At 39.0% G+C, this 19692-nt stretch overlaps 1 protein-coding gene and 1 long non-coding RNA gene across 3 annotated transcripts in view; one reads left to right on the top strand and one right to left on the bottom strand.

Moving 5' to 3' along the window:
* Positions 1-14758, bottom strand: part of MKLN1 (muskelin 1) — a 167487-nt gene extending 152729 nt beyond the window's left edge. The window contains exon 1 of the mRNA XM_019646086.1: positions 14637-14758. Within this exon, the coding sequence (XP_019501631.1) occupies positions 14637-14734 (98 nt within the window). The 5' untranslated portion in view covers positions 14735-14758. The remainder of the gene's footprint in view (positions 1-14636) is intronic.
* Positions 14759-14955: 197 nt separating this feature from the next.
* The window catches only part of LOC109384620 (uncharacterized), a 118827-nt gene continuing 114090 nt past the window's right edge, over positions 14956-19692 (top strand). For both annotated transcript variants that reach the window (XR_002124442.1, XR_002124443.1), the window contains exon 1: positions 14956-15035. This is a non-coding gene — a long non-coding RNA (uncharacterized LOC109384620). The remainder of the gene's footprint in view (positions 15036-19692) is intronic.

Below are 19692 nucleotides of genomic sequence, written 5' to 3' on the forward strand. Positions count from 1 at the left end.
AAAAAAAAAAAGAATGAATGAATGAAGTAGGGGTACACACAACTCTTGGGAGTTTAGCTGTGTAGGAAAACATTTAAATGAGACATGTGATTAAGGCAACGTTTTTAAAAGACTAGTTAGTGAAAGATGATTAATGGGCACTGAATAGGGGCAGGCGTAGAAATCAAGTAGTTCATAATGGAGGAAAAAAGATAACTGAATGAACAAAACTGGAATAGGTTCTAAGTATAAGTGAAGGAACTAATCTAGAATGATCTTCCCCATTTTAATAGACAAAAAGATGGAAAAAATTAAACATAAATTTCATAATGCTTAAGTGGTAACCTGGACATGTAATATATCATTCATTGACAAAAACTTATATTAAGTCTAAATGAGATCTAAAATTGTTTCACATTGTTAATATGGCTGGATTTATAAAGATGTGGCTTCTAAACTCAGCTCGAACACTTACTTCATAAATGACCTTGATGAAGCTATGATGGTCTTATTGGCCTCAGTTTCTGCATTTCTAAATTAATACGTACACTACACTTTGAAGAGTCACTGTTGAAAATTACAGGATGTCAATGGCCTAGCCAATAGTAGACATCTGCTTATCGTCACCCAGAGCAAAACTCAAGTCACCTTATTATTACCAAGCACTTGAAAACGTTCGAGCCTGTAGCAATTATCTCTAAGGACTCAAAGCACTTTGGGAATTACATACTTATGTGTACACACTCCACACAAATGAAACGCAAGCAACCACTGGGAAAAAGAGAATGGAATCAAAATAAAAAACATTCCCATACAAAAGAATGGTTGTAAGACAGGAAACTCTCACTAGCCAAAAATCAAACTGGAAAGCTAGCTAATGTGGTCTGGGGTCTCCAACAAACAGAAAATCTGCTGAAACAGTCATATAAAAATAGTCCTCAGTTACTGACTATCTCAGAAGGCTTGAATCATCAGCCTTTTCTGCAATTAAACAATTGGCCCTTCAGGATATACTTCAAAATAAAATTTGCCCTTTTCTACTTAAAGCAAAGACCATTCAATTTGGACATAATCTGGGGAAGGTTTACTGTTGCTGAACATTGTTCAAACCTCAGACAAAATAACAATATATCCACAGAGGAATTAGAAAGATTTAAGATAGCAAATTCTTTCCAAGTACCCTTAAAGGCTTCACTTATATGCAATGAATTTTATAAAAATAATCATGCTCATCTTCAGATGAAATCAAGTTCTCAAAATATCTTTGCTGGGCAACAATTTAGCTGAATTTGAGCTACTATATGTGTGATGGTGGGTGAGGAGGTACATTTACTTCAAAAACTATTCTGTAATATCAACTCCTTGCTATCCTGTGCCCAAAAGACCCTAACCATCTCATCCTTTCATGTTGTATGAAAATAAATAAAAGGCTAGAGAAACTAAATGACTGATCCAAAATTACCAATTAATTGGTGGCATAACTGGGATTAGAGCCAAAGTCACCTGTCCTCGTTCAGTGTTCTTCGTATACCACAGTTTTGATGTTTTCCTTTGTACCGGATCTAACTTTTCCCTCCAGCTTAATTCAATAATTTAAATTGTGCTAATGGTGAGAGGTCAAACCGATATTAATTTATCCAAATCTGTTCATTTTATGAGAATTATCCCCTTATCCTCTTAACAGGTATCTTTGACCAAGGCCTCAAGTTCTATGACACAGCATTTTTCAAACTCTGTTACACAGGATCTACAAACATTTACAAAATATATTTAACTATTCTTAACACTATTTTTAAAAATTCAAAATATTGTAGACCAAATATTACCACAATGGGTATCACCCTCCACAAAAAAACCTTGTTTTTGGGCCAGCTCTGGAGTTAAATTTCTCCCAACATCTCTGCATGGATACGAACTTTTCAAAGTGTGTCACTGATTAGTACAGCTTTAACTGTATGCAGGCCTTTTAAAAATCCAGTTCTACATATATCTGTTCATGTAAAATTCACAAGTAAATTCACAACTATAACATAATTAATAGTTGAATAAGGCTTAGGACTAGTTTTAATGCTCTCCTCAAAGATTAAAAATGTCATATGGCAAGTCATAGTATAGATCACTGTGGCACAGAATACAAATTTAAAGTGTCTTTCTTTTTAAATTATTATATTGAACGTGGGCAGTTTGATGATATAACTTTGAAAACAAGTTTATTACAGATGATAGCTTTCCTTATGCAACATTCAGATAACTCACATGTATCTTATACACTTAGGGCTCTCAGCCTTTCCTTTGTCAAATTTAGAATGTTCATCAGCTGATAAACCAATAGTTCAAGCTATTGTGCCGGCCAAGAACCTACATGCCAACATGCTCCACATGCCAGCCAACTTTTTGTTTCCAAAGCACTGCCATCTTTAAAGTTCAGTGTCTATTTTTACAATTTAAAAAATATTTTATTGTATTTCTCCTATTATAAGAATGAATGGAAAATGAAAACTCAAAAGCCTATGGGTAATATTAACTCAACTAAAACAATAATGGACATCATCAGGCAGTCAAAAAGTAAAAAACTTCAGATGCTAAATAGACTTAACCAGCTTAAATATAAATGAAATGCTAAGAAAACAGTTAAAAGATCATATCAAAAGCTACAGTTTAGGGCTGGCAGAGTGGCTCAGTTGGTTAAGAGCGCAAGCTCTAAGCAGCAGGGTTGCTGGCTCGATGCCCACGTGGGCCAGTGAGCTGCGCCTGAGCTGAGCAGCTGTGAGATGACAACGGGGCGGCTGGATGGCTCAGTTGATTAGAGCGCATGCTCTTAACCACAAGCTTGCCGGTTCGACTCCCGCATGGGATGGTGGGCAGTCCTGCCCTGCCCCGCCGTCCCCACAACTAGATTGAAAGCTGCGACTGGACTGGGAGTTGAGCTTACGCCCTCCACAACTAAGATTGAAGGACAACAACTTGACTTGGAGCTGATGGGTCCTGGAAAAACACATTGTTCCCCTTCCCCAATAAAATCAATCAATCAATCAATCAATCAATAAAGCTAAAGTTTAGGTGTGCCAATTATGGATTTATTCACTCACCTCTAAATTCACCTTTTGCCTATTCTTGAAAATTAATTTGGGCCCTTTAAGTATTTTTCCTTTGCCAGCTGGCCTAAGTTAAGCTTTTGTCAGCAGAGGGGGCAGGAGAGTCGTCTCAGGAAGTTGGGGTGGTTTTGCTCCCTCATTCAGGGATGCTTGCCTGAAGACTCCCAAAGCGTAAGTAGCTTCTCCGGCTCTTAGCTCCTGCAGCGTATGTGGCTTCCCCAAAGCCCAGCTCCTGTGTTCACGTGAGCAGCTTCTCCAGCATCAGGCTCCTACTCCAGAATGCATACATTACTTGTGGGCATTTTTTTCAGTCTCTGCACATTTAGCAGGCCTTTTCAAACTAATGATTTGAATCTTTCTTCAGCTTAGAGAAATTTTCCTTTACTCTTTTATGTCTTCCTTCTCTATTTTTTTTCTGGTATCTTTCTAGACATACTATTGGGTAGAAGGGGCAGGGCTGCTATGTATTGTCACGCAAGAGCTCATTGAGAGGTAAAAACTGAAATCCAGCCTGTGTCCTACTTAACCAAGTCCTGCCTGCGTCTTGGTCAAAAAGCATCACCTGTTCATTAAGCTCCTATGTGTCATGCAAATGAGAATGTGGACCTTCTGGATCAAGGCTAGCGTCCAGGTCTCAACTTTTTACTACTATTTTCCTTATCTTTTACTTTTTGTTGTAGATTTCAGATCTATTTCTATGTGTATGTAACTATGAGAAAAATAGATGTGTATGTCCATAACTATAGAACAATTATTTTTATAGGAGCTTCATTATAAGTCTAGTATTTTGGGCCTAGGCCCGAAAGAATAGATTATTTTGTGACCTGGGGGCATCAGGGTTTTTTAAAGTTACCCAAGTAAATTGAATGTGTAAACAAGATTGAGATCTACTGCTGTCACTTAATGGTGCTCAAACATTTTTGCTCAAATACTCCCAAAAATAATTTTGAAAAATCTAGGCATATTCTCACCATTTTTAAATTAGCTTATGATTGCAAAGTTGTAATTTCCAGTGTATTCTAAATACTGTTATTTTTAATATAAATTATAACAGCTGCTATATTTGTTCTTTCAAAAGTATGAATAGAATAAAAACATCATCATCTATTTTTAAAAATGTATAAGCTCCTCCTATACAGTCAAAAGGTTATATTATTCTTGTTTTTCCTTAAACTTCCCCCACAGGTTTTAACTAATTTAATATTCTTTTATGCTGAAGGGTCTTTTCTTTTTCACCCTATATGACTTCTCTGGGGGAAAAAAGTGTAAATTAAAATTAAACTCTTTTGTTTTGATCATGACTCTAAGTAGTTAAAAAATGTCTTCTGGATACTATTAACAATATTATAAGTACACTACTGACCAAAACAATATATATTATAACTTTGATATATAATGATAAAATAGAGAGTAAAATGATATTAGAAATGATTCTCAGAGATATGGGCAGGACTTTTAAAACAATAATTATTCCATGTACATATGGATGAACATCACTGCTAGATTATAATGAGATTCAGCATCAAGTCTGTCATCTATTTCATTTTTATAGGCATACGCACTGAAAACCTGACTCTCATAAATACATGGGCGTGAAAGGAATTTGTTAGGCTTGTTACTTAATTTTTTGGCCACCTTCTGAATCATCTCCCCAAAATAACATAATGAGCTATCATTAAAAATCATTTTTCATGACCTACCAACAGACAAGTTGATTAGGTCCTCCTTTTATTTTGTTTAAAATAAAGGCTTGAGGACCACCTTTTTTGCAAGAAGAGTTTTCTTTTTTTAGACATTCACTTTCTCAACTTCAATACCAACTTTTAGCAGTGTCCCTTTGTTTGGCACCCTGGAGGTTTTTACACACCACAGGAACAGAAGACAGGCATGCCTTCTGCAATGAAACAGGAGGTAGGATGGCGAAAAGTCTCCAAAGTACAGGTAAATCACCTGGGATTTTTGCTAAAAACAGATTATAGCTCAGTAGGTCTAAAGCTGGGTCTCAGATTCTGCATTTCTATAATAACTAGCACCTAGTAATGACAATACTGCTGGGGAGTGGACTATACTTTTGAGTAGCAAGGGCCTAAGGCACAGGCAACTTCCCAGGCAAGTCAATCTTTAGGAGAGAACACACAAGAATAATAAGACGTAGCAAACTGAATCCTTTATAACTGTTTTTGCCTATGTAATTCCTGGAAAATCTACATATGCTCCCAGAGATAAGCACGCCCCAATTTGAAGATTTCTGATCAAAAGTAGCTACTAAAAATTGAAATTGTTGGATATTAAGAGTGTTTAAATTTTTGAATTCTATACCATAGACTTTATTCACATCCTTTTTCTACTTAAAAATCCTTTGACGGCTCCTTACTTTCCAAAAAATAAAATTTAAATTGACTAATGTGGGGTGTAAGATCCTGTATCATTTGTTCATAATCAGTCAAACAAATCATATACACACACACTCCTCTTATTTTTTCTTGTTTAAAGTAATATTTATTTGTTAAAATGAAATAAAATTTAAAACTTTGGACAATGCCAAAACAAAAGGCATTCCATTAAAAAAAAAAATCAACCCAATTCCTACAAGACTGCTAAATTTCCTTGCAGTTTTTCCATATGCACAAGCCTTAAAATGGATATGTGTGTGTATGTGTGTGTGTGTGTGTGTGTGTGTGTGTGTGTGTGTGTGTGTATGTGTATGTAAAGATGAATTGGATCAAACTATTTAATAAGGGCTGTTTTTTATCCTGTGGTTTTTTTTATATGACATTATATCTAAAGCATTTTCTCTACAGCATTTAAAAATTTTCTACACTTACATTTTAATGGCAGCCTAATAGCCCATCATAATTCAATGATATCTCAACAAACTGTTCCATTAAATCTGGTATCTCTTAGGGCAACACATTTCTATCAATAATATTGGATATTTGCTAGAGGATTAATTTGCAATCCATGCACTATATTTTAGATAAATATAAAAATAAGGGCCAGCCGAGTGGCTCAGTTGGCAAGAGTGTGAGCTCTGAGCAACAGCGGTTTGATTCCCAGCCTGAGCTGAGTTGCCGCTGAGCTGCCAACAAGTGGCAGGATGGCTCAGCTAAAACAAAAAAAAAGCACTTCCCTAAATGCCTTGAAAAATCAGGTTACAGTGTCACAAAAATTTCAAAATATCTTATTTAATTTCCTTAAAAGAATGAAATAAAATTCAGTTTTGTTTTCTTTATACTTAAATTTTTTTGCATAGAGTGGCTAGCCTCCTAAATGCATTTGTGATAAGCGAATGCTATTTCTCCTAAGATGCAGAACTATAAAATAATAAATAGGAGGACCCACTGACAAATATGGGCAGAATAAATGTGAATTGTGCAGAGGGGAAGATAGCAAGTGACTCTGGAACACTATCAGCCAAGTGGCCTTCAGTCAATACTACCTTTTGTACTACTGTAACTGAAATAAATCTGAACAAAAACTAAAAAGACTTACTTAAAACATTAAAAAGTGGTGGATCTGGAGAGAAATATGGGCAGGGCCACCTGTCCACACATGTAATGTCTAAGGAAGAAGGACCTGACCGATGACCCAAACTGTATCAAGTTCCCTGGATAAGTGGGAAGTCTACCTCCAAGCATCTTCCTGGCTCTGATAGGCTACACTAACCAAACAAGTTCCAAATGTTAACTTTGTTTCCTAAATAGGAGTTGATGAATATGCACAAGGGTAAAGATAATTTCTGCATTCAAAAAGTTTGAAGAATGGTAAAATAAATTAGATCTGTATAGAAAGGAAGGCATATAGCTCTTTTACCTCTTCCAAGAAGTCTCTCCTCAAGGCCTAGCCAACAGTAAAAGCTCCCTTCTCTTGATCGCTCTTCTAATTTCTGTAGCATTTCCTGCTTTATCAGTCATCTGAACTTAGCTTCTGCTACCTTCTATTGTACTGTTATAAGTACCACTAGTTTATCACAAGAGATCCTGTCTCATACCTTCAAATAAGCCTGCCTATTATTCAGGAGTTAGTAGGCACCCAATAATTTATTTGTGGTAAAGACAGTAAAAAATGTGACAAGCCATAACTGCAACTTGAGTACCACAATGTAACAGTAAAAATACAGACAAAAACAAAGTTTTTCTTTCACCTGTTAACCATGGTTAGCATTTTAGGTTGAAGAAAATGAAGATCATGACAGATGTCAAAGACTTAAATAAAGTTTCAGACCTATGTGTATAAATTGTCCAATCATCTGAAATCCTCTTAAGTTCTGAAAGAGACTATTCTGTCAAACCAGAAGTTATTTTCAGCTTTTAAAATCCATGCCTCAGTTTAATTAAGGAAAGACTTCATAAACAACTTAAGTGTCATAAATATCTTCCATTCGATATATAAATAAACTATATAAATTTTAGGTGAAAAAAACCCCAACTTTCATTTAACATCATCTCCACCACAAGCTGCTTAGCAAAGTATGTGTATGTTTCCATGTCAAGTATGTACACCGAGAGGAGAGATACATACCTTAAAAGATAAATACATGGAGCCAATCCACATACATGTATCCTGAACAAAAATAAAGGAAGATAAAGGACTAGCTAAACTGTCACAGAAAGTTCTCAGAGCAATAGATCTGAAGTCAAGCAATTTGCTAATTCCAGATGGTCGCTTTCCTTACTCTGTTCAATTCACATGCATTAATCAGATTCTTGACATTATTCAAAACAGAGAAAAAAATTAACAACAGCCTGGCAGTTCCTCAGTTAAACATAAAGTTACCATATGACCCAGAAATTTCACTCCTGGGCATTTTTACCCAAGAGAAATGAAAACACACAAACTATACAAAAACTTGTACACAAATGCTTATAGCAGTATTGTTTATAATAGCCAAAAAGTGCATACAACCCAAATGCCCATCTACTAATGAATGGATAGACAAAACATGGTATGCAGATACAGCAGAATATTATCGGCCAGAAAAAGTATGTAGTACTAATACGTGCAACAACATGGATGAGCCTGGAAAACAGTACGCTAAGTGAAAGAAGCCAGTCACAAAAGACTACATGCTATATGATTTCATTTACATGAATGCATGGGATAGGCAAATCTATAGAGACAGAAAGCAGATTACTAGTGGCTTAGGGAAGGGAGAGTAAGCAGATAATAGCTAAAGGGTCCGATTTTCTTCTTGAGATTATGAAAATGTTCTAAAATTGGCTACATGGTCACATGTATCTATGAATATACTAAGTTGTACATTTTAAATAGCTGAACTGCATGGTATGTGAATTACCAAACCAAAAACATTGTCATGTAAAAAAGTCAATTAACAGATACTTATGTTCAAAAAATTGGAGGAAGTGATCCTTATCCTAAAATTAATCAAAGTATTGGTAATACACTCTAAAACAATTAAAAGCTATTAGGCAAATTCGTTTCTGTAATAAACTGAGCTTTAAAGTTCTCAAGGTCTCACTAGAAATACTGCCTGTAAAAATTATAAATAACTTTATAATAAAAACTGTTTAAAACTCCAGGATAGATAGGTTTTCTACTGTTCCAAGTCCTTCCAAATACAACACCCTCTACCCCAATAACTAGCTTCACTTAAAATATTCTCAGAAATTGCTGAAATGTATGAAAATTTATAGCATGGATTTAAAACTTACTAGTTATTTGATATTTTGAACATGGCCAGTATATGACTCCCTTTAGCCCCAAACCAAACATGCATTAAAGAGAACAGTAGTCAAAATGCCTAGTTAATTTGCTCATTTATTGATTTAATAAACATTATGCTTGATGACAATGATGAGAGGGGAAAAAAATTCCCAGTACATATCTATGGTGCCTGTGGTCTAGTTGGGGGTATAGATATTTACTAAGTAATCACATAAATAAATGCATAATTAAAATTGTATAAAGTAATACATGAGAAAGGTACACATTTGTATGAAAGCATTTAACTGTTGGGGCAGGAACAGGGATACCAGACACCACGGGGGAGACAGGGTTTCCTGAGAAAGTGATGTTTCAATTGACAGCTGAAGTATAAGTAGGAGTTAGGTTTTATGGCTCTTCTGATCAAACTACTTAAATCAAAAGGGAAAAGGGGAGAAAGGGGACAATGAAAGGAAGGAGAAGGGGACATATCCAAGGATGCTTAAAATAACTGAATACTTCTATTTATACAAAACAACATGCCTTAACAACAAATACAAAGGTAATGAGACTATAATAATTATCAGTCATACAAAAGAAATATAAGGATATTAAAAAGGATTAAATACTAACAATATTTACAAACCAACAAATTGACATTAGATACAAGTATCTTCCTTCTAGACATTGTCTTCACATAAATAATATTCCCATGAAAGTTTGATAAAAAGGTAGATAATATAAAAATCACATTATAGGAAGAAAGAATAACTATATACTTATGGCAAAGATTACACTCTTAATTTCTGGACCTCATAAACAAATAAGTCTCAAAAGAGACAAATCATCATCAAAATCAAGAATAAAATCTCATTTTACCTCTTAATTAGTGGTTAAAACAATTGCTAACAAATAACGTTCTGTCTATTCCATAATTTTTTCCCATCAGATGTTAGGAATAAGCAGTTAAGGTGTCAAAAGGCAAAATGAAGAAAAACACTGAAATAAAAAACTGGGACTCACGTGTCAGGTTATTACATTAATATAACCATGAGACATTCACAAGCCTACAAGATAAAACAGTCTGTCCATAAGAACTACACACCGATTTCTGGTTTTGACTATGACAGCAAAGTCTCTGTCATATCTTAGAACCAGAAAGGCTAACAGAAAAAAAAAGTTCTTAAGGTATCAGAGACTTTCTGAGGCAGCTAAGACTTGAGATGCCAAAAAACTTCCTCGATGCTGCTTTCCCTTTCCCTCTGGGCTCACTCCATCTATTCCTTTAATGGCACAGAGAAAGGGACTGAGAAACCAGGAAAGGGGATGAAAAACTGGGAAAGGACAATCACTAAAGGACAGAAAAGTCAGCAGAGCTTTTAGTAATTTCACAGGGCCAGGGGAACAAAACTTGGTCGCTGAGTTTTGCCATGACACCTAGGACTTGAGAAGTCAAAATCCCATAGTGAAGGGAGGCACCGAAGAAGCTTGACACTGTATACTGATTCTCCTCTGGAGGCATTTGTCTGTTCTTAAAGTGCACAGTCAAGAGGCTAAAAAGCCAGCAGAAAGGAACTAAAAAGCAAGAAGCTTTTAGGACTGTCATGCTGCTGGAGAGACAAAAGCAGGAGAGGCCCAAGAAAAATGCAGCCTCTCAGCTGAGTTCCCTGGAGGGTTACTAAAGACAGGCAAATGAGAGGTTTACAAAACCTAAAACCCAACCTCAATCAAGTCAGCTCAGTTCTTGACTACTGAGGTGCTGTGCCTCTATTCTATCTGCCTACCAGAGGATGGGTGAATCCTTTCTAGAGAAATATATCATTAAGTATGTAACTTAATTGCAATTGCATTTAAATTCTGCATATAATGTCTGGCAATCAATCAAAAGTTACCAGAAAAGAAAATAATGGTAATAATAATAATAATAATTACCAGACCAACCAAGATACTTAACCAAAAGGAAAAAGACGACAGAAATAAACCTACGGGTGAGGCAGATATTGGAGTTCGCAGACACTGACTTTAAAGTATCTTGATTGATATGTTCAAGAAAACAGATGACAATATGAAGATTTTCACCAGAGAATTATAATCTATCATTAAAGAAAGAGAGGGTGGGAAACGAAATTTGACCACTAAAAAATACTGAAATTCTACTACTGAAAAACACTACAAATGAAATCAAGAAAAAAAAAAAGTTAGGGTTAAAGTAGACTGGGCATAGCTGAATAGAAAATCAGTGAAGTGAAATATAGGCAAGTAAAACCTATCCAGAATGGAAAAAGGAAAGAAAAAAAAAAAAAGAAAATGCAGAGAAATGCATAAGGGCCAAATGCAACATGATCAAAGGTGTAGTACAGAATTTAACTGGAGTCACGGAGAAAAGGAAAAAAGAATGGGGCAGCAACAATATCGAAGAATCTCAAAATTTTTTCAGAACTGATGAAAGACTCCAGGTACCAGAAACCCCTAACAGAGTAAATACAGAACAAACTATTGTCTTCTTAGGTGCCAATAGCTGCAGCTGTAAAATTAAAATGATTTTTGAATGACTGAACTACAGCAAATTCAGATCACCACAAAACAGCTGAAATGTATCTTATCTACATGTAAAACATAAATTCCCTGCATCAGGCCCCAAAAAGAATTTATTAAAAATCTACAACATTCATCTAAAAGCGAATGCAAATAATAGAGCCATTTGCCTACCTCAAAAAAATAAAATTTTAAAACATAATATAAAACCTCCCAGCGTTTGATCAAGATAAAAAGTACTTCTACATAAAAGGAAAATGAAGATGCTCTGAGAAGAATCATAACTTGCTAGAAGTCTCAAAGATCTAATTTTGGAGCCAGCTCTGCAAGATTCAATCTTTAGTTCTCCATCCACTTCATGATACTTTCCTTCCTCAGTGTCTTTATTTTTCTAAAGTTCTAAGATTAAAGTTCTGAGAATATCAGAACTTTCAGTGGCCGGTAAGGTTCCTACGGGGAGGGTTGAATACCTCCAGACTAGGGATTCACAATTTAGTGGGTTGCAGAAGCAGATGGGATTGTAATGAATCCTCAGATTCATATGCACAACTATTGTCTAGAGACCAAAAAAATAATAAATCTCACAAATGTGTTCTATTTTCCAAATGTATCTGATTAACATCAAAATTCAATTAAAAGCCAAAATGAAGGAAAATAAATTATTAGGAGCAATGTCACTTTGAATTTACATAAGCATTCTTCAGACATCTCTAAGAACATGCCTGACCAAAACCACATTCTTAATCGCAAATTACTAAGGATAATGCGAAAATAAACCAGGGTACGTAGAAACAGCAAGTTTCCTACACAGACAGCAGGAAAATAAATGGATACCTTTAATTCAACAATTCAACATCTAGGAACTCATCATAAATGAGCCCCAAGATTTGTTTTTGTAAGGCAAACTCTCATTACTCCTAATGGCCAAAGAACAACAAAAATAAAACAAAACCCAGAAAGCCTAAATATCCAATAATAGGGGACCAATTAAATAAAGTGCCAAGTTATTACATGGATTATAATATATTCATAACAAATGACAATATAGAATATTTAATAACATGATGAAATATTTATTATAGTATATTAAGGAGGAAAAAGAATACAGAACCACAAACAGGAGACAAAATCAAATTGAAAAATACATATAGACACAACAAAATATCTGGAATGATATATATCAAAGGGTTATCTTTGGGTGGTGGTATCAAGAGTAATTTATATTTTGTTTCTGAGGGTTTATGTTTTGCAAATATTCCACAACAGACTTAGGGGGTATTTTTGCAATCAATACCAAGAGAGCAATTTAGGCATGGCACACACACCAACCCAGCAGACACAGTAAACTCTCAAACTCAGTCTCCATAAAACTCAGCTATACTCCACAGAAAAAAAGTTTAGATTACTCTTCTATTGTAATAGTTTAGTGCTTTAAAATAAAAACTATACTGCATAAGTCAACAGACTATCATAAGGATTAAATAAGACACTGTAACTGAAAGTGTTTGAAAGTTAAGTATACATTAAGTACTAGTTTATGAATATATTTGTGAAAACTATAACAGATTTCTCCAATTTCAAACAGCTGCCTTCTAAGCCCAAAAGGAGTGCTCTGGAGCCAGGACAAGGAGACATAAGTAACAGTAAAGTTGCCATCCCACCAAATCATTTCCTGCTTGAAATGTACTCTTCCCATTTTATTCCTGACTCAGGTGGGACTTGATATCCAAGTCTCGCTCCTACACTAGAAGTTTAAGGAGTACAAAAATCCTGGAAGTGGCCTAAACTCAAGACCAGGAAAATGTCTCCACAGTTATTAGTTCAAACAATGCCACCCAATTCCCGTCTGTGGTCCTCAACCTGGGTATAGAAAAATGAGGATCATCTTCAGGTTCAAGAATGTGTTTGCCCTGAAAATCAGAGGTCAAGTACCCCTAGGGCCATGTTTCAACGTCAGCTGAAGGCTAGAATGTTTACCTGGCTCACTTTCAAATTAAAAGCAGGATTCCAGCATCAACCAGGGACACAGCCATACAGAAGCCATCAATTGGACACACAGGCCAGATCAGACCACAGGTCACTTGGCACCCTTCACTGAACCAAAGCCTACTGAAGGCCTGACTGCCAACCCTTGACCTGGAGGACAGGACAAAGGACTAGTGGGCAAGAGTCAGATTTTTCTAGCCACACTCCATTTTGAAATTCTTGACGGATTTTGACTAGAGAAGTCAAATCTGAGAAAATGTGAAGACTTTGAAATATTAAGTGGAAACATCTGAGTAGGGTTCACAGATCTAGTCACTTCATTTGTTCAGCAACATAAAAATGTATTATTTGCAACTTGTTTTGGTTCATAAAAATCATTCCTGGGCTTGTGAGATGAGGATGGTGGTGCTGGTGGGGGGGGGGCAGGGAGATGGGGGGTACAATTAGTGCTTTTTTTCAGGGTCTGCACAGATCTTAAAACTTGACTACATCAGTTTATCTGTACGTCAAGTTGGAGATACCTTTTCTCCTTCTCTCAAAGAGAAGGTAAAGAAAAGAATACTGGCTCAAAGCACTTACAGCGTTTCCGATGGAAACGGCTACAGAAAAACACATGATAGTAAAGCAATGGAACCAGCGGTGGAAGTCACAGTCATCAAAGTCGGACTTTTCTGTCTATACGTGCATTTCTGGGGTGGGAAACTGATCTGTCTGTTTCGAGTCCTAATATCATGGAAGTCTTCTTTAAGGTCCCTCCTGCCCACTCCCTATCTTTTTCAGAACTACCAGCCGGGAAAAGATGCACCCTTGGCGGCGACGTCTCCCCGTTTGCAAGGATACGGATGGATTGCACAACTTTTCAGCCTTCTGTGACTTTTACCACTCTTTTGGTGCTCATCACTTTTAATGACCCCCCCGTCCCCCCCCCCCCGGAAAACGCTCCTCTCTGCATTACACTTTGTCCTGGCAACAATCCCATGCACTGTCCCCCGACTCCGGCCAGCTCGGATGGCCTTAGACATCTCCACCAGTTTGCCCGCCGTCGGGACCCCCAAAAGCTCCGACTCCTGCCCCACCTTCCTGAGTTGCCCGCCCCCCAAACCCTACTCAGCCCCCAAATCCCGGGCGTAGCATCACCGGCACCCAGTTCTCCTAAGCGCTCAGGACCCGCCACACACCTCGCCCTCCGGACCCGAACCCCCTCCCCGAGTCGGGGGCGGACAACGCTCTCGGTGGCTGGACTGACTCCGGAGGCCGCACGTCCACTCACCAGGCCCCGCCTGGGCCTCTCGGCTCGGCGCCCTCCACTGCCCCCCCTGGCCCGGCCGTGCTTACGCCGAAGAGTAGGGAAGCACTAGCCCAGGGCCCGGCACTTACTCGGGAAGGTAGGTGGAGGAGAAGGAGCTCCACTTGTGCAGCGCGTAGGGCAGAAGCCGGCACTCGGGCGCCGCAGCAACAGCCCCGCCAGCCGCCATCTTGTCAGCACCGTAGCGGCAGCCGCCGAGCGCCGGCCGCGCTGGGAGGAGGGAAGGGGCGTGGCCTGCTCTTAAAGAGACCGCGGCCCGCCGCGGCCGTCGGCTCCCTGCGCCTCGCAGCCTTGGTACCGCTACCTGGAGGGGGGCTGAGGCGCGCGCGCAGGTGCGCTCTTCTCCACAAGTTACCGACGCGGAACCCTCCTTAATGACTTACCCAAAGCGGACGGGAGTGTGAGCGTCTGAGAGACTCTCTTGAAGGACTTGGAGTGAGTGGCGCGCAGGACTTTCCTTACACACTGAGGTAAGAAAAATTCCAAGAATATTATGAAAAGAAATAAATTGTGGTAAAGGGCCAGGAGGGGAACATAAGAAAAGAAACTTGGAGAAGGGACGTCTTTGCGACTTCGGAAACCACTGCCTTCCCCAGTGTATGAATCCTTTAAGGACCCAGCATTGAAGGGAACTGAAGTGAAATAGCGAATACCCTTTCCTTCTGGCGTCGTCCTGGTTTTAAATGTCCTGTCCCCGTGTTCCAGAGTCACACGGGGACAGGAAAAAGGAAATGCTCGCGCGTTTTGTGCCCCTCGTTTGTAAACATTTGCTGTGAGCGTTTTCACACGAATCTTGTGGAATTGGTTTGCTCAGTCATAACATTCACCCCCAGGCCAGAAAAAAAAAATCGTTAAGGAGTTGGGAAGCTGTGTGTCATCGTTTTTCCAGCTAGTAAATCGGCCCGCTTTTAATTCTGACCGAAATTTAGCCCCAAAGTTCAGCTACAGCCAGAGACAGCGTTCCAAGAAAAAGACTACAGAAGGAATTGCTGTGAATGCCATGTGAGCGTCACACCAGCCTCTTAATCAAAAAAGGGACTCTTGCTCTAAGGACCTGGCAGCTTTGGATAATGCTCCCAGCAGGTACCTGCTGGTCAGGGTTAGGCGTGTTTATTCCTTGGCTTAGCCCCTGCAATCGCCATAGTACTTTCCATTCATGGTCTAAGAGGTTCACCCCTGAAAGCCTGGACAGTATCTTCTTCTCCACCTGACAGATGGAAAAACTCCTGCAAAGAGTTTCTCGGGGAATGACCCAGGGAGTTGAAACAACTCAATCGTTGTGTTCGCATCCTGTTAGAATCATTAACCCGCCCCAAACTTTCTCGGATCCTTTCCCGACTTCCTATTTCCGTAGGGGACAACTTACTAGTGGCCTCCACTGCGTAGATCAGATCAAGAAGGCTAAGTGGAAAGGCCACAAAAGGTCAACCTTTAAAATCTCCCGCGCTTTGCGTGTTGCCGCATCTTGGGAAAATATGTGCTCCTCAAGGGAATGCTAGAACCCCAGAGTCCAGAGACAGTGGGAGAGGCCGGAGAAGGTTCGTTCCAAAGGTGATTAGTGGTTATCTTTGAAGAAAAGAGATATTTTTAAGGGGAGAAGATTAGATGGTGACTCCGTTCAATTAGTGTGGGGCCCCGAATTTGCTAATTACACCTCTTACCCTAATGTATGTCGAGTCCTTGTTCTCTTCCAGACATAGAGTTATGGTTTATGAGTGGTCTTTTAACAAAACACATACAGGTTCTTCCTCAGACGACTTTCTAGAACTTTCAGTGACTTTCTATTCCCTTTGGGTAACATCAAAAGTCCTTAGCAGAGGCATTTCATATCCTGCCTTGATGACCGCTCCAGCCTCCTCTCTCTCTTTTTTCTCCTTTGCACTCTTTACTTCAGCCGCACCCAACTAATACGCTGAATTGGCTCCTGTAACTTGAGCTCGCTCTGGCCTCCAGGGCTTAGTCTAAGCCAAGCCAGGAATCCTCCCCCCCATTCTTCACCTGCCTAACACCCATTTTTCAGATTATTTCATTCTGGAAAAATTGTTCATCATCTATTTTGAGATTAGATGCCATTGTCTACATTCCCCTTGGCACCCTGAGTTTCCTTCCTTATCTTACTTAGCAAACATAATACCTTATAATTTCCTCTTGGTTTCTCAATACACTGTATCTCTCCCTAAACTGTCACTCCTGTGAAGGTAGGACTCATACATATCTTGTTCACAGTTGTATCTTCACTCTTGTAAGAGTGTCTAGCACATAGTAGATGTGTAATGAATATTTATTGAGGAATAACTGGATTGTTCTAAAAGGGAACATGGGTTGCAAAGGAAAAAGAATGCCAGAACTTCTCAGATGGCAAACGTGTATCCCTGAGGTATGATTGACATGGAGAATGTAAAGACCCAGGATAGCATGGCTTTCCTGCAGCACAAATTTTACAAATGGCAAAATAAAGCATTCGTATGTTAACGTACGTACAGAGAGATATGATACTGACCCACAAATTTGTGTAAATAAATGTTAAGATAAAATAGAAAACAAGAAATGTCAAGTTTTGCAAGAGTCTGCTAGTAGCTCAGATCTCCTTAAGGGTACACCTTCACCCCCTCTGCCTTTGCAGTATTACCTTAGGTGATGAGGTTTATTATAAGGATACATGGGGAAGGCCTGAAAACTGTCAGCAGCAATTTAGTCCCTCCAGTTCCCCCATACTTCAAAGATTGGACATTTTGGTGTTCACATGGAGAACTGGACATAGGATCATTTTTTTAGGGATCAACGGCTCTAGTGACCTAGTCATCTTGTCATTCCCTAGAAGCAATCATCTTTTACTCTCTGATGCCTTCTAAGTAGGGTTATAGTGGTAAATACTTCCCAGAGCGAGTAATTGATTGTATTTGGTTTGTCACCATTACTATCTTTTTCCTGCAAAAAAAAAAAAAGATTGACTGAGAGCCTGTGATGTACCAGGCCATGTCCTAGATGCTAAGGAGACAGGGATAAACAGGCGAGCCAGGCAAGGACCCTGCTTTCATGGAGCTTACATTCTGGTAGGGCAACATATAATAAATACAATAAACAAATAAGTCCACTAGATCATTTTAGTCTGTGCATTTTAGTGCTAAGAAGAGACAACATAGATTGGATGGTAAAGGAAAGGTTCCCTAAGAAGGTAATATTTGAGCTAATACCTATACAAATAGAAAGTGCTAGCCATGCAAAGGCTCGATAGGAAACATTCTAGGCAGTGCAATGGGCCTGTGGCAGGAAGAGGGTTGGTGTGTTCAAAAACTAGACAGTGTGGCTGGAGCAGAGTGATGGAGGGAGAGAGTAGAGCCAAAGCAAGCAGGGCCCTAACAGTCTTGGTAAGGAGTCATGACATGGAAATGGAACCTGTGCGGGAATCCAAGCCAAAGAATAGCATCATTCACTTTACATTTTGTAAAGAAATGATGGTGGCTTAGACTAGCTGAGGAGATGGAGAAAAGCGGTTGAATTGGGACACATTTTGGAAGTAAAGCCAACTAGACTTGCTGATGAGGGAGAGAAGGCAGGAAGAAAAGGAAAGGATCCAGGATAACTCCTGGGTTTTGGGGTTTGCACCACTGAGCAGACAGTGATGTTTGTATTGAGAGGGGATGATTTGGGGTTGGCACGCGTTTAAGGTAGAAGGAATCAAGGATGCTGCCTTCAGTGTGTACTATATGGTACACATATATGCAATATATAGATATGCAGGTGGAATTCCAAGTATCCAATATAGAGACCTATATTGGTCAGTCTTCTATCAAGCCACCTCATAGGCCTTCACCTTCTTCCTATCCAACCAATCAGTGGTTGTTTTTCAGGGGGGCTTAGGCACTGATTTCTGGGTCAATGAATTTTTCTCCGAGGAGCCGAGTTGCCATAACTCTAGGGATAGCCACTCTAGATAGAAGAAACCCTCTGTGGGAAGCTTCTACAGGAAGGGATGGAGGAGTACAAGGACAATCTAGGAAAAGAAACCTAGAATATACATTGAAAAATCTTAGTTTCAGTCTCAAGTTCTGCTACTTTTCCAGATATGAGACCATGGGAAAGCCACTGGACTTCTCTGAGTTGCATTTTTCTACCACTATAAAATGCATTTAATAAAGTCTATCTTATCTGTTTTACAAGGGGTTTTGATGATCAAGTGAAGAAAGAGTGCCTAGCTTGTCGGCTATGATGATGTAACAGAAGTTCTCATTTAGTTGTCACAGGAACTCTGAGAGATAACTACGATTATCCCCCTTTTCACAAACGAGAAAAATAAGACCCAGAGAGATTAAATAATTGTTTGTCGTCTTCGGTTTGCCCCTCCTGATGTGCGGGGGGGAAGGGAGTAAGGTTGGGTATTTGTTCTCCTGACTCCCTGGCTGTAAGGTCACTCTGGGCTGACTGGCCCTTACAACCAAAGGGAGGAAGCCCTCCTCCCAGGCGGTCCCTGAACACAGCTCTCTCTGGTTTGGGGGTTCCAGTAACCACCCCCTTCCTTGCTACCTGTGGTTTCCCCGCTATGTTCTCACCTCCTGATACATAGTCCCTTTAGTAAACCTCTCAAACTGCTCAATTGAGAATGCCATCTGTTTCCATCTGGGATCCTAACTAATACAGTAACCTCTCTAAGGAAATATATCTTGTCAGTGACAGAAGCAGAATCTCTTTGGGTCAAGTGCGCATCCTGTTGAATGGAATCCCATTCTTCTCCTGTGGGAAGAGACTTAGTAAATTGTGAAGTACTATTCAGATACAAGATATTGTCAAATAAGGAAGGCCACCAGCGTTCAGAAAAGCAAATACAGCTGATTTTGTTTCCAGGCAAAGGAACACACCAATTGGCTGAAGGAGAAAAGAAGGTGTTTTTAATTGTTAGGAATGGGTTTCCTGGTTGTTAACAGTAATTAAAGATGAAAACAAATACCCTAAGTAGGCTACAATAAATCCATAGTTCTGTACACGATTGATTAAAACAAGCCCCATAGGGCAGCCGGGTGGCTCAGTTGGTTACAGCATGTGCTCTGAACAACAAGGTTGTTGGTTCGATTCCCACATGGACCAGTGAGCTGCGCCCTCTGCAACTAGATTGAAGACAATGACTTGGAG

This window comes from Hipposideros armiger, unplaced genomic scaffold (assembly GCF_001890085.2).
Source record: "Hipposideros armiger isolate ML-2016 unplaced genomic scaffold, ASM189008v1 scaffold_97, whole genome shotgun sequence".
Taxonomy (NCBI): domain Eukaryota; kingdom Metazoa; phylum Chordata; class Mammalia; order Chiroptera; family Hipposideridae; genus Hipposideros; species Hipposideros armiger.